The sequence below is a fragment of the Opisthocomus hoazin genome, chromosome 15 (assembly GCF_030867145.1).
Source record: "Opisthocomus hoazin isolate bOpiHoa1 chromosome 15, bOpiHoa1.hap1, whole genome shotgun sequence".
Taxonomy (NCBI): Eukaryota; Metazoa; Chordata; class Aves; order Opisthocomiformes; family Opisthocomidae; genus Opisthocomus; species Opisthocomus hoazin.
In genome coordinates, this window is record NC_134428.1 from 21,584,485 (window position 1) to 21,600,001 (window position 15,517).

General features: G+C 38.4%; 1 protein-coding gene across 2 annotated transcripts in view; it reads left to right on the forward strand.

Moving 5' to 3' along the window:
• SDK1 (sidekick cell adhesion molecule 1) overlaps positions 1 to 15,517 on the forward strand; it is a 429,398-nt gene that overhangs the window by 130,383 nt on the left and 283,498 nt on the right. For both annotated transcript variants that reach the window (XM_075436492.1, XM_075436493.1), the window contains exon 4: positions 2,385 to 2,532. In XM_075436492.1, coding sequence (XP_075292607.1) covers positions 2,385 to 2,532 — 148 coding nt within the window. The remainder of the gene's footprint in view (positions 1 to 2,384; positions 2,533 to 15,517) is intronic.

Here is a 15,517-nt window from a genome sequence, read left to right on the forward strand (position 1 = left end):
GGGACAAAGGCTTTGGTAGCAGCACCAGAGAAACACGTACCTGTTTTCTCCTCCATCCCACTAATCCCTCCCGCGCTTGTATTGCAATGTAGCACCCTATCCCTTTACGCTCAGCAGTAAGACTTCTTTGTGCAGCTATGGACTGGGAAACTTCAGCAAAATTTAAAAAAGAGCAACAATTATTTTGTAGGGCTTGTTAAAATAGTTCTTTTCCTCCTCCGCTGATTCCCTATGCAGCTGTACAGGCACTTGTGCTGGCGTAGCGGAGGGAGAAATTCTTGAGAAAGTGCTGGTAAGGAGGCGGCACAGGAACACTTTACCTTGATGCTGCTGCTGAAGAGTTTTGTCTCCGGAAAAGACAACATTATGCTCCTCTGAATGAGGGAAAGATTTGCAGTGAAGTGTTCTGTTTCTCCAGGCTTTTTTCTGCATGCAGTTAGTTCTTCTGGAGAGAGAAAGAAATCGTTTACTTTTCTTCGGTTTTAATTTTTTCCCCCGATTTAATTTGTACTTCTGCATTGCTGAACAAGGCTAATAAGCTATCTATTAAACCGTCTCTGTCTGAATTAAGCAGTGTATTTATTAGTTTGTTTATTTTCACTGATAAAGACATTGAAACAAAGCAGAGCAGATCATATATGACTTTGGGAGACCTTTGGTCTTGAACTTGTAGTGACCTGCATGGCTTCTGTAGTGAAACTTGTCAGCTAGACTAGCACTTTATTCCCACAGATTTAATCAAAGTTTTAAATATCCTCTTTCTCCTCTACCCAGGGTAGCTACTGATACCATGTGGTTTTTTCTGTATTTTAACATTTTCCATCTGAATTAATTCATTTAAGCTGTGTGGACATAATGAAGTACCTGATATTTTACCATATTTTACTTTTTGGTTGTTCTTGAAAACACATCAGAGAGAAGCATTCCAAGGGGTTACTAAAGTCATCTTATCCAGTCATCAAGAGTTACGGGGAGCTGTGTGTCAGATGTTTTAAGTCGGAAGGTATTGGTTCACAGGAAATGAACTATTTTTGCCAAGGCAGTGACAAATTGAAAGTCACAAGTATAACATGTATTGAGAAAGATCTGAGGTATTTTTCATGTCTTAGATCTCTGAATTAGCAGGCAACTTGCTAAATAATTTAAAAAAAATGTTCTCAGCACATGATAACATATTACTTTAAATGAATGGGAACAGATATTTGTGAGAAAACTGCTGAGTAAATCTTAATTACAGAATGGGCTTAAAAACTCTTGGATTGTGAAGAATAAAATAATATGACAGTGAAGTTAATTAGATCCACCTACACGGTATGAAACTTCTTTTCAAGTAGATGATCTGATTACAGTTGTAAGAAATATGGAGCAGCAGAGGAAGTACAATGCTGATTATGTCTGAATAAAGAACTTGAAAATCACAAAGATGATTAAAGCTTCTTTAAAATACCATGTGTTTTTAATTTCTGCTCTTGTTCTGTCTCTTCTCATCTCCTGCCATCCACAGACCTGATAGTAGTCTTCTGTGTTTTAGAGTCATTTGCATCACTCTCTGCAGCAGAGAACTTGTAAAGAACCCTGTGGTCCAAAAAAAATTCAGTGGAATTCAGTGGTAGAAACCAGAACAGTTCTCTGTGTGTGTCAGCTTCTTGGTTTAAAGCAAATTAAAAAGCATAGAAGGTGAATAAGGAGGAGCCTACAGCCCTGTTTATTTTAATGGGTAGGAATGTGATACAAAAGGCGAAAGAAAAACAGGAAGAAAACATTTAGTGACTTTTTAGAAGGACTCCATAGATACGTGAACTTGTCTATGAAATGAAACCTAATAGCTGCCAATGTGACTATAGCCTTGTTATTTTGATGTGCATTTGGTTATAATGGTTTATTTGCATAGATCTGACTATACGTTGGTTTGACTGCAAGTGATAAAGCTGCTTGTCTGTTTGTTTAGCTATGGATAAAAGGATCAAAAAAAATTGGTGACCAAAAAATTGATAAAATTATATGCACCATTTGCATTCCTTTGCATTGTATGGGATTTTCTTTTATATTGTGCAAGGATTTATTTGAAAAAACAAAAACAAAACAAACCTCCATTATGCAGTCACTTTCAGTTAAAAACGGACTCAGTTATTGCAAAAGAGCAGCGAGGCCATGCAGTACTGCTGACTGACGCCCTTGTTGTGTGCACCTACAGCACTTGGATTTGCCTTATGCCTTATGTTCATCCAAATCTGTATTGATCAAAACTGTCTTATGATCTGTAGTGTCATATTGACTGATTGCAGCAATGCCAATGACTATTTAGTTATTTCTCTGTCCGCTGAAAAGGAAGGGGGAGAGAGGCGAGAACTTCCAGGATTCTCAGTGTCATTTTTTCTTTGCAGACATGGGAAATTTCATGGATACAAACCAGAGAAAAACAGTGACTCAAGGACAAGCTGCAGTTCTAAACTTCCTGCACATACTCAGCTATCCAAGACCACAAGTGACATGGTTTAGAGACGGGCACAAGATTATCCCAAGCAGCAGAATGTAAGTCAATTTAAAGCTCAAAATGCCTCCACCCTAAAATATCATTAATTATATTTGAAAACGCATTTTAAGTATGCTAATTAAAGTTTAAAGAGAATAAAGTAGCCTTGCTCATACAAAGTTTGAGATAAATGACTATTTTAAGACCATCTCTGAATTTCCTACGCAGTTTGACAAAATAATTCATGTGGTTTTAATGGTTCTGGTGCAGCATGAGGGACTAGATATGCACAGTGTCTGCACTTCTTTCACAATGTCCATTTTCGTGATACATTTTGGAAAAGTAAATGCTCGTCTCTCAATTACGTTTACTTGAGTGGACTAACTTCATGAATACTGAGATTCTTCTTTTTTAACATGAGTCTGATTTTTATTTTTACATGGGTTTATGCTTAATACTATTTTCCTCACTATAAAATTCTAAATATTGCTTATTTTTTTTTAGCCTACAATGGCAGTTTTATTTCTTGTTGACTAATTAGCAACTCCCCCACTAATGGCACAGTACTTGCACTTTGATTAGCTATTATCTCAAGGTGTGCTCATTTATCCTTTCCTGAAACAGTTATTAAGCCATCCTGTGTTCTTACCTGCGCAGTTTTATTTAGAGGCTGAAGAGGTTAGCTGTAAGATTAAAAAAGATAAATAAAACCTTTTTTTAGTTGCCTAATTTATTAGGAAACTGTTGAAATGCCAAGAATGGTGGTGGTTATTTTTATCTGTGTCTTCTATTTTCATATGTTTAAAGGGACAGTTGTGGTAGCCCCTGATGGTAAATTCCAGAAGGGATGGTGCGTCTTTAGACTTTATATTAGAAAGGGAAAACTCTTCTTGGATTGTAATTTTATTAATCTGTACTGTATATTTTACTGCTGCTTAAGTGTTTTTTTTAAAACCTGAAATCTAGTGCTACAGGCTCTTTGAAACTCTTAAAATTAGTATTGCAGGGATATGAAGCAACTGTGTAATAATTTATGAATAATTTAATAGTAATTTGATGGGAAACAAGCTGGAAGATGAAACAATGGGTTTCTGGGCAATCTCTTGGTGAACTAAGTGACAAATCTTGAGTTATTAACCATTAAGAATCTACTTCCTCCAGTCCTGCCACATTACAAATTTTATTTTGTCAATGCTGGGAATACACAAATCAAAAATTTGCAGATGGTGGAAAAGCCTTGTTATCAGGTAGCAGACAGTTTCTTGGGAACTATTACTGGGGAACAGAACAAAGTGACCTGGGCAAGCATGCAGTGTCTGAAAATGAGATTGGTGTGAGTCCTCTTACAGTTTGGGAAAATTGCAAGCGTATTCATTAATATAAAAGCCTAATTTGCTTATGCTATGCTTTACTCTTACTCCTACCCTGTCGGGATTGTTAGCCTAAAATCACTTGTAATTCATAGCACTGTGGTAAGCTTACAAATGGGAAAACAGTAAAATTCTGTTCTATACTAGGGGTCAAATATACTTAAAGGTTTCCACGTACATTTTATTTCCCTGTTCAGAAATGTTGTCTGAAAGGATTTGAGGACATTTGTCTGTCCTGTGTGGGAATTTCTGAATATTTTTGCAGTAGAAGTACACATGTTGAAAGTGTGAACCTCCTTGGAACTTTGGTCTGTGTGGTAGAGTAAGCCAAATAAATCTGTCACTTCCTGAACTTGTGGTACACATACCAGTCATCAGCGTGCTCTGTGCAGTGGGTCTGCTGCTCCCTCCAAGCAGTGGAAAAACCATACAGCAGCCACTCACATATTGCTGTGAAATTCTGGAAGTAAGTAGAACAGCCCTAAAAATACAGGAAACCTGAGACACGGAGAGGATGTGTATAAAACCGAGAAATGTAAAAATGTCTTATGGGAACTCTGTTTCTTATCTGTGGAGCAAGTTCTGCATTTAACATCATGTTTTCTGTGTGCAAAGAGGTGTATCAATTTAACTGATCGGTTTAGCATCAGTCTACACTGGATCACCTGCTAAACTGATCAGTTAATTTGATACAGTCACCTTGTATGAATGCTCTTTAAACTGCTTAAAAGTACCTTACATTGTTAAATCAATATAAAGCTTTTTTAATCCCCTTAAACAAGCTTACAATGATTTGGCCAAATCAAGCAGCTAGTCTGTCAGCTATAAACATGATTTCTAAGCGTGCCATCGCTGCAGTGTGTGCAGACTGAGGAAATAAGCAGTGGTAAAAATGAGGACAGTGGTGGTGGTTATGGTACCCGATAACTTCTCATCAGTGCTCGTTGAATACAGGTGTATGTGGCATTGCCCAGTATTTTGTCTGTAGCAACTTCTAAGACAACAATTCATTTAAATAGTTTGTCAAGTTAACTCTAACTCACGCAAAAGCCTTAATGTGCGTGTGCTTAACACTGCACCATTTTTATGCTGTAATAATGATCCTGATGCTTATTTACACAGGGCTACCGTCACCGCTAGAAAGAATACATTTCACTAATGTGGAAACAGTGTGCCGAGTTGTCCTTACGTGAGAAACGTGAGAGATCAAAAGGAAGGAGTAGTTCTGAGAAAAATATTTCGTAAGATGTTTCAAGGAATGTAATTTGATTAGCTCTGTAGTAGGGTTTGCTAGCAGGTTTAAGGTAGTAAATACTGATGTCTTTCTCTTTCACTGTTTACTGGTATTTTGCGTATTTATGGACAGGGGTTCTGCCAGCTGTTCAGCATTCCCAAAGTAGGGTATTTCTAGGGAGCCAAGATAACAGAATTGCTGAATTGTCAAAAGATTCTGGTATCGCTATATATATTATTTTAAAGATACTTTACAATATGTCAGATAAGACTCTTGTTTGTTCTTTGTGTTTTGTAATAATTATTTATACATGTTAAAACAGTTGCCAGTTCAAACAGATCATAGAATAGTTTGGGTTGGAAGGGACCTTTAACGGTCATCTTGTCCAACTCCCCTGCAATGAGCGGATCAGGTTGCTCAGAGCTCCGTCCAACCTGAGCTTCAATGTTTCCAGGGAAGGGGCATCTCCCACCACTCTGGGCAACCTGTGCCAGTGCCTCACCACCCTCATTGTAAGAAATTTCTTCCTTGTATTCAGTCTGAATCTACCCTCTTTTAGTTTAAACCCCTTACTCCTTGTCCTAGTGCAACAGGCCCTGCTAGAAAGTTTGTCGCCATCTTTCTTACAAGCCCCCTTTAAGTACTGGCAGGCTGCTCTGAGGTCTGCCTGCAGCCTTCTCTTCCCCAGGCTGAGCAGCCCCAGCTCTCCCAGCCTTTCCTGCCAGCAGAGGGGTTCCAGCCCTCGGATCATTGCTGGGGCCTCCTCTGCCCTGTTCCAACAGCTCCAGGTCTGTCCTGTGCTGAGGGCTCCAGAGCTGGACGCAGGACTCCTGATGGGTCTCACCAGCACGGATATTCCTTAATTCTGCCGACCAGGTCTAAGAAACCTGTAATTTCCTGTTCTGTTACTGATCTTTCGGCTGAAAAATATCAATTTAGGCTGGGGGGGGTCGGGGGAGGGGGGGGTGGGGGGGGGGATGGGGAAATGATTCAGTGGATAGTTTAGGTTTCACCTTTTTTTGAGTCAGAATGGTGTTCCTACTCTATGAGCATGCCTGGCTGTGACATTTTCTGGGAGAAAGTTTCCTTTGAGATGGAGGTAATTTTTTTTCAAACTGCATATTTTGTTTAACTGGCAGTATAACGTGGAGTTTTGCAGCAAATAACTACATATTAATTCCAATTTTAGTGGTGTTAGTGCCATAATATTTTGTTAAAAGCCTCAGATAAAAACAAGAGTAGCATGATAAGATCCTCCTAAATAAGTAAGCTTGTAAAGTCAACAAATCCCGGTATAATATATGAAAGTGAAGCAAATGTCCTCCATATACTTGCGGGGTGGTTGTTCTAGTTTATGACTTAAGGCAACTCACAAATCTGCAGCAGAGCTCTGTGACACAATGGTGTGTATTTAAAAATTTAAGTCTCGAAATTTTGCCCCCTCACTTAGTACAGTGTGCGTGTATATTCATTCTGTCTTTTGTGCATTATCTGTCACCAGAGCCTCAGCTTGGTATTTTAAAGGGGTGTATTGAGATCATCAGAAGGAAGCTCTGTACATGCTAGAAAAATACAAAGTGGGGAATTGAAGAGAAGATCAAAAGATGGACAGCAAGAGAAGATAAGCAAGGAGAGGAATGAGGGTTTGGGAAGTTTTTTATTATTATACTTCATGAAAATTTCCCCAGAAGTTTTAGACAAGACTTCATGTTACACTTAGACTGATGTTTTCCAAATACACCAGTAGACTAATGTGGAATTACAACCGTGCTATTATCCAGGGTCTTGACTGATGGGGTGATTTTGCCTTTCTCCCCTCACATCTTACAGAAGACGATAGCCTTTCCAAAGGTAACTGCATCAAAAGAAATTGCTGCTCTGAGATGTCAAGTCTTCAGCTTGCCTTGCCTGGGTGTGCTTCATCAGACTTAAAAGCAGAGCGCGTTGAACTTCCTTTAGACGAGGCATGTACAGTAGCTTGGAGAGGCACAAAGGACAGTAGCACAGTCAAGGTCTACAATTGCCTTTCAGTTGTGGTATTGAGGAATTAACTTCTTAGTACTCTTAAAGGATTTTTTTTTACCTTTTTCTAAGTGAAGGACTTTTCACTGAAAAGATTCACTCTAGCCATTAAATCATTTATTATTGGTTTCTTCTTTAAGAAGAAAACTTCTGTTAAGAAGGCATTATTACTGTCTTAAACTTTTTACAGTGAAACTATTTTTTTCCCTTAGTAAGCTGCAGTTAGATGAATATTAACTCATGTTTTTTGTTAGTGGAATTATGTCTGACACAAACCAGAAAAGTTCTTTTTTGACATATAAAGGCAGTTCTGGGGTGTCCCTTTCAGCTGGGTGGACATTTTGTCACTTAGTTAACTGTTAATGAACCAAAACATTTTACAAACGCGCTTCATCCCACTAGACAGGGAAGGTGGATTCCATTGCCTTTAGGTGTACATGAGTGTAATGCCTGTTTTTTTGCAGTAAGAACAATTCATTATGCATTTGAATGTGTGTGGTCATTGCTAACTCTTAGAGACTAAATGTGCTGACAGATTCTGGAATGAAAATATGTTAGGCACAAGCAAATGTCAAATGTGGCTTGCTGTGGTTTTGAACACTCATAATACCTTGCAAATAAGCAAAGCTGGTACAGATTTACTAGCCATTTGTTAAGGTAAAATTGAAACTATATTAATCACAGTTTCAGGAAAAGTAGCTGTAGCTAAACAGGCTTTAAAAGATGAGAAAAATTAAAATATCTAGGAAGAATACATCAGATTTGGGGCTGATATTAGCATGATATTAGGTTTTGCCTTGATGATAGCAGCTCACTTAATGTGCCATGTATACATTTTTCACTTTAAAACAAACACCACTTCATTTTATATAAGCAGTTCTAGTGACAGCAATGCATTTCTCTACAAATATGAGCCTGTCATGCAACTTACGTTAGTTGCACATAATTACTTTTCACATACACTGGATAATACTTTAATTAAAATTGTGATGATTAGCATTGGTAAACAATAAATTCAGAGACTGTCAACTCTGCAGTGTATTAGCTGAGCAATACTAAAAAAAAAAAGTTTGCAGATCTCTTAAGTCTGCTAACATTATGGAGTGATGTCTCTCAGCAGTACGAAATGTGACAAAAAACCAATAAGCTGTTTTTGTGTGTCTGTACCTTTTACAGCCTCCATGTTAATTTTAAAGTCAGTACCTGCAGAAGAAGAATATTTTGTAGAACTGAATTATTTCCTTAAACTGAAATTTGTTAGTGCCCTGCCATTCATTTATTTAACCAAACTTCTGCATTGAGTAATTTCAATTTGAAGGAACAGGCAGCACTAGGAATCATCTTACATAAAATTCTACTGTTATCCCCAAGGCCTGTATGCATATGAAAGACTGTAGGGAAATCTCCCATCATCTCTTCAAGTACTCGGTTTGAGTAGTCCTGGATGCTGTCAGCAGACTGTTTTGAGTATTATTGTCTACTGTGTTCGGTAGAGGAAAACGTTAACACCTCAGGGTAAGCAAATCCCAGGATTATTTTCTAAATCTGTTTGACTTGTCTCAATTCAACCTCAATGTTTTTCTCTCTGCCCAGAATTTGTTAGCTATGAGTTTTAAACATATGTTTCAAAATTTATTTATTCAGACCTCTTAACTTTTAGGGTGAAACCTCATGTGTTGATTAGATGAAGGGAGGGGAAGATTGAATCTTACTGGGGGACCCTGTGAGTGCTGAATGCAGGGTGTGTAGGAGCAACACAGCCCATTACAGGGTGGAAGAGGGACAGCCACAAAAAAAATACTGCCAAAGAACATACCTTTTAGCAGGGCTCGTTTGGAAGTGGATTCTTCCCAAGAGAGACACTCCAACTGATGAGATGCGAGGCACATTTTGGGATTTGACCAATATGGTTCATTACAAATTTGGACCACAAACCACAGAGGGTGTTTTAATATATGTATTTTTTATAAGCCGGGGAAGTTGTTGCCATTATGCTAGCACTGTAAAATCTGTATTTTTTTATAGAGAAAGAGTGGATGCTTGGAACTAATATTGTGGTTTAATGGGCCTCAGTACCTTTCAGCACAATCTTTGACAGCTATAAATTTCAATGTAACTTTAAAGATCACTGTTTGAGAGGAAAATCTGACTGTTGGATATTGTTTTTCTGAAGATGATCACATGTAAAGAACAAAATCATTTTATGTGCCACGGCATTTATTAATCGTAGATTTGGAATTTGTAAAACAAAGGGAATGGAAGCGTCAACTGAAGGAAACCTTTTTGCTCTAAGTATGATTTAGTTATCACAGCTTGCAGTAGAAATTGATTTATGAGTTTGTTGCTTTCTGGGGACAAATGTACTTTGAGAGAGAAAATATGGACTACAAAAAAGTGTCAATAACATTACTCTTTGAAAGTGAACTTACACTATTTTTAAAAAATCATATCCAATTTAGGGACGGGTAAGTATGAAGTCTCATTGTCATTGTGCTTTGGGGCTCACTACTTGCATCTGCTGCATTTCCTAATCGGGAGTAATTATGATATTAGGGACAAATGAAAAACCTAATCCTTTAACAAGCAATGTGCTTTTGTGGAAAAACATTTTTCTGTCCATCTTTGAACTATACTGTCTACAAACGGAAATATTTTGTTATGCAGCCAAGATAAGACTACTTAAAAGTGTTGCAGTCATTCTTAAGAGCAGATATGCAAAAGAAAACCCTTGCTTTGTGCCTAAAAAGTGGCAATTGTTCCTGAATCCCTGGGAACAGTTTATCTCCTATGACCCCTCACATATCTCTGTTTTTATGGAAGTAGATGCAAAATGCTTGTGACTTATCAAGTATTGCAGAAGGCAATGTTTTATGTTTACCAATTAACTGTTATTAATCAGAACTGACTGAAGTAAAATGTATCTGTCAGTACTTCTGGCTGTATGCTACAAAGGATTATTAGTTTCCTCTCCTCATGATTCCAGTGCATTCTTATAGGATGTACAAAGGTGTTGAGACATATAAATTTGTTATTTTGTAATACGGATTTATGTAAAATAATTTTAAAAGCCTATCATTTTGGCAGATGTGCTTTCGTATTGAAAACTGTTGTGTGATTCAGGAAGAAAAAAAAAAACACAGAACTTTGCACTCTGGGGATGTATTATGGCTTTTGTGGTTGATTTGCATCGTGTCTACTTTGTTAACGGTATTCAACTTGAATTTAAAGAATTTGGTACATTGGAAGCAAATGTGAAGCAGACCTTACATTAATTAATGCTACAGAGAAAGGAAGAAGCTGGCAGCCTGCCTGTGGCTTATCTCTGATCCTTAGTTGTGAGTGGAATCTTTAGTTGTTTTGTGTTTGGCCTTCATCTAACAGATTCCAAATGAATTTAAATAAATTGCAAATGTCCTGTCTGAGGTTTCATGGGTCTATCTGATCTGTATGAGAGGGGTGATTTTTGGCTCTAGTGAAATTTTGTAAAGGCATCTTGCAATTAGAAGTGAGAAAAGAGTCAAACTCTGCCAATATTCATATAAAATCTATTTGTCTACTGCATGTTAGCAGTACCTTTTATTTCTTAATATATTGCCTGTGGCTATTTTTATATATTACACAAATCTGTTGTTTTACATGTCAGGAACAATTCTTCACATAGACAAACAAGGCATCTGTTTATTGCAGTGACCAAAGCATCACTTGTTTGCTCAGCTTTATTCTCTTTTCTTTTCCCTCTAAACTCCTGTCACTGTTGTGGGGAAAGAGCAGAATAGATCCAGCGTACTTTTCATCATAGCAGTGGCAAGGGGAAAGGATAAGAAAGGGAGGTGCTGGAGGAAGTCTGTGCCTTTCATCCCCTTCCACCTGGCTGATACATGCTGTCAGCACAGAAATAAAGAAAACCAGTGCTGGGTCAAGATAATGCATGTGTGAAGTCTGTGGATACTGGGAGAGAGACGACTTCTGTTGTTCAACCCTGATAGAGGAAAGAAAAGATGGTGAGAGGAACTTAGAAGATGGCATGGCCTGGGGAAATGGTCAGAAATCCTAGGAAAAGGAGAGGGTGGATGAGGAGGAGTTGTGAAGACTGTGGTCTGGGAACGGTGGTCTTCAGCTTTCAGTCACATGGCAGAGGGAGTGCCAGTGTCTGAGAGTGTGGCCAACACTGGCATCACCATCTTAGTGTGAAGGCCTGTAGGAACGGAAGCCAGCCTCCCCAAAAGATCAGAGAAACCCCCACGCCTGGTCCATGAGCTGCTTCACTCTTCTGTACTTTCTTCCCCCAAAATCTTACTGACTCTTTCAATCCAAACTCCCACCAAAACCCTCTCATATTGCCACTGATCCCTCCCAGACGTATGTCCCCTTTGGACCTGCCCTTTGGTCACTGGAAAACTGAACGTTGCCAACATTTTGTCTTTGATTGTAGTAGCTTATTTGTAGGATTGGAACCTTATGTGTACTTGACAAATAAATTCATAGCTCAGAAAGCAAGAGAAGAAGTTTCTAGCAATTTCTAGCTTCTGTGTGCCTGGCTACTTGAATTCTCAAAATAGAGGTATAAAGGAGACGTTATTTGGGAAAAGTACTTGAAAGCATTGAAGCTAAGATCTGTACAGCAACATTTTCTGTATTTTCCTCTAAAACCTCAAAGGCTATTCACTTTTTAAAATACAGTTTTGCTAGATTTTGTTCAGTGATTTTTCAAGAAACTGCATTTGCCGTTGTCATTCAGCAACCAGTACCATTTGCAAGAATTTTAACAGCTCTGTTGCTGTCTGCCAGCTGCCATGTGTTCTTTTCCTACTCCCAGCATAATACCTCTTCACTGCAAGAAAGTGCAGTACTTTCATAATAATCACTAGTTCAAATCACTGATTATTTTAAAACATCAAATCTCATTTTTGGCAATCCATCATCTGTTTCCATGGGAACTGAAACCGGCCGTAGCTGCAACAAGAAGCAGACTTTATTGGGATACTTACAAATTTCAATGGCTGTTGTTAGACAGCTGCATTTTCTGTTTACCCAACAGATAATGCAACAACAATCTCGTAATACACTTTTACAATTCTATGTATGCTTCGTTTTAATTTGTTTATATTTTTATTCATATTTTCACAACTTAGCAGAAATGTTATGATCAAGGAGAAAGCAAATGTCAGTCATCTCCAACAGATGCAGTCAGTGTTGGATGTTTCCATGAAGTGTCCTTACTATTCTTTTAGCTAGGCCTGTGACAAAAAAGAATGGGAAAATGTCCTCCCTTGAGGGGGCAGAAGATAGGTGGACATTCGCACTTTTAAGGGTGTCAGGTACAGTATTGTGCCTTGGTAATCTTATCCCAGAGTTTTTGCTGTCCAAAGTCTGAATTTCTCCATGCCTTTCACCCCAGAACAACCCTTTCCCCAAGTCTGCATCTCATTGTCCTGCTTCAGAGCTCAAATTCTCCTGATGCTTGCTATTTTGGAGCTCCATGAAACTACTATGTTTGTAAGTCCTGCCTCCCAACTGTTCCTGTCGTTCACAGCCAGGTTCCCAGCTCGGACGCATCTCCTTCTCTTCACCTCTGTACTTAGACACCTTGTTACCTTTCTAGGTACTGTCATCAAGATCTCCCATCAAAGCCATTGTCTTATGTCCCCGAAACTTTCTCCTCTTCTTTGCCCAAATCTTCCACCAAAGTTTCTCTGTCATCTCCATCGCCTTCTCTACAGGACCCACCAACTCAGGGGTCCTGTACTAGCTGCTCGACTCCTGTCCAGACGTTGCTGCTGTGCTCTGTCCCCTTCCTCTGCTGCTGGCCCCATGTGCGGTCCTCTCTCTGTTGGGGAATGTGGCCAGCTGTGCCCATCCGGCTCCCTGGAGCTCCCTGCAGAATGAAAGCCTTAGCTTTGATTCTGGAAGAGGACCAGAAATCTAGATAGAGTCTGCACTGACCATACATCCACACAGACAGCTGTCTGAGAGGAAGAAAAGGAGGCAAATCTGAGAAAAATGGTAGTCATCTGAACCCCATTTACCAAATTAGTAAGTAGTAGTAGTAGTGTGGATTTAAATATGCTGTTTTGCTGTAGATCTGTATGGAGTATTTGAGTATCAAAGAGAATAATTTGGCAACTAATTGAAAGTAGTATTGATATGCGTATCTAGCCAGCTTTTTTCTTCCATTTTAGAATAACAGCCATTATTTTTATAGCTTGTCATGACGTTGGTTCAGAAGCGAGGCAGCCATTTAAGACAAGTCTCAACTCTTGAAAAACTGTTCTGTTACAAGACCTTATGCAAAAAAAAAAACAACCCTACCACTCTTTCCCACCTTCTAATACTATTTTACTGGTACTGTTATACATCACAGCTGGAACTCCTCAAGGAAGTATTTTGGGACAAAATATATCATATGTGCTAATAAACATGCTGGAACGAAACTGAGGATGGTTTGTCTTGTGAAACAGGAGGAGGGAGGAAATTGGTAGATGCTCCATCTGGTGCTGAGGTACAAGGGGAGAAATGCCGATTTCCCTAGGCTCTCAAATTATCTCTGAAGAGCTTCCACTAACATGAAGTATCTCATAAAACTACTGTAGAAGCTAGCAAAAACATTCCCTAGCCCTGTTTGTCGGCTACTAATACACTGGAGCTTACCTGGTCAAGTTTAGATAAATTAACTGTCCTTTAGTAAAATGACACAGTTCTTTGATTTGTTGGATGATCCCAAAATAAAGGTACTCCAGTGCTAATTCTGCTGCAAGTCTGGCTAGACTTTGGGTCTTTGATTGTATCCCTCATCACAAACTTTTTCTTTCCCAGATCTGAAGTGTGCGGAGGTTAGTGGAAGTGCCTTGAGCATTCCCAGTGTTTGCTTCTTTCTGTGCTTTCCCAGGAACTAATCTTAAATTGGGTAATTCACTGTTGCAGTTTACCACAAAAACCACTTTCTAAACTGAATATCTGCTCTCATATCTTTGTGTTGGCTTGTTTATTAATAATTTATTCACATTTAGGGTAATTATGAACAAATCAAGCTGTATTTTGCAAAGAGATGGATTTGCATACATTCATGTAGTTAAAAACATTCTGCAGGAAGGGGGATGGTAAATACCTGAGAAGTAATGGCTGAGGGTGCGTAGGAAGAGAGCGTGAGCCAAGAATATTGTGCAGCCACTTTGCTAAGTCCTGGGTCTGGTATTGACTGGACTCAGTTATGGCTTCTACAGTATTATCTGAAGAGTAAATTAATTTATTTGTAAGAAACCTTTGAGCAGCAAAAGTGAAAATACCTTGATGTGATCTTGTAAATAGGGCTTTATTGTATGTTGATGGTTTAAAAATTCCAGTACAAGAAATAAGCTAATATGTCACTGGTAATTTAATAAAAACAGGGAGTTAGCAAAATCTTTTTCTTTCAGTGATATGAAGAGAAGTGGCGGTTTAATACTTTAATGCCTGATAGCTTCTAATCCGTAGCTGTCAGCGTTAATTACGCTACATAAAAAAGTTCATGGTGCTGAAGGTTCACTAATCAAGATTCATGAAGGTAGAATTTCAGTTGTCATCCTCTTGTCTCATTGGGAGGCTGCCTTTATTCAGGAAACAATTCCAGAATGGAAAAAAATACCAAGCATGAAATGTAAATTCATGTGTGTAAATTATACTTTGCTTTCTCTCATGAAGCCTGTGGAAGTAATACTGGATGAATAAAGAATCTGAACATTGTTCCTGATGTTTTTAATTATTTAAGCAAAATTATTTCATCAGTACGAAAATTTCTGATGGTGGAATGCCTTTTAGAGTTCTCTTTTTCTCGCTGGGAGATAGTAATGAATTTTGGGGTCTCTGAGACTGCTGTCATCTCCTCTGCAGCCTGCTGCACCCAATGGGATTCTCACTTAATATCTTCTAAGACACTCTGTTACCGATAGGCATGAATTTTAATATTTTCTATAGTAAAATATGCAAGTTTATCAAATGCAGTGCTTTTTTGTTCTTTTGATAGGTTAGTATTAGATAGCACAGACAGATTGTTTGACACAAAAAGCACACATGGCGCCTTGTCTTTGCTGCACTCTGTTTTAAAGAGCATGTGCATGATGTAAAATGGTCAAACAGTATGACAACAGATCTAAGCTACTCAGCTACATGCCAGTTGATTTGCTGATAGTTTAAAATGTTAAATTCCCTAATGCTTCATTTATGCCTCTGAAATAACATCATATTAAAACCTTCTTTTGTGTAACAGCAAAGGACTTGCCAAAGCATTGCACTTTTTACTCATATGCGGACCCTAAAAAAAAAACATCCCTTGGGTCTTTACTCACATGCAAATGTTGAATATCTTCTTTTATTAAACTGCAAAAGGGATCTACCAGAATTATGAACAGGACTCTGAACTTGTACTTTATAAATGCTAATGTG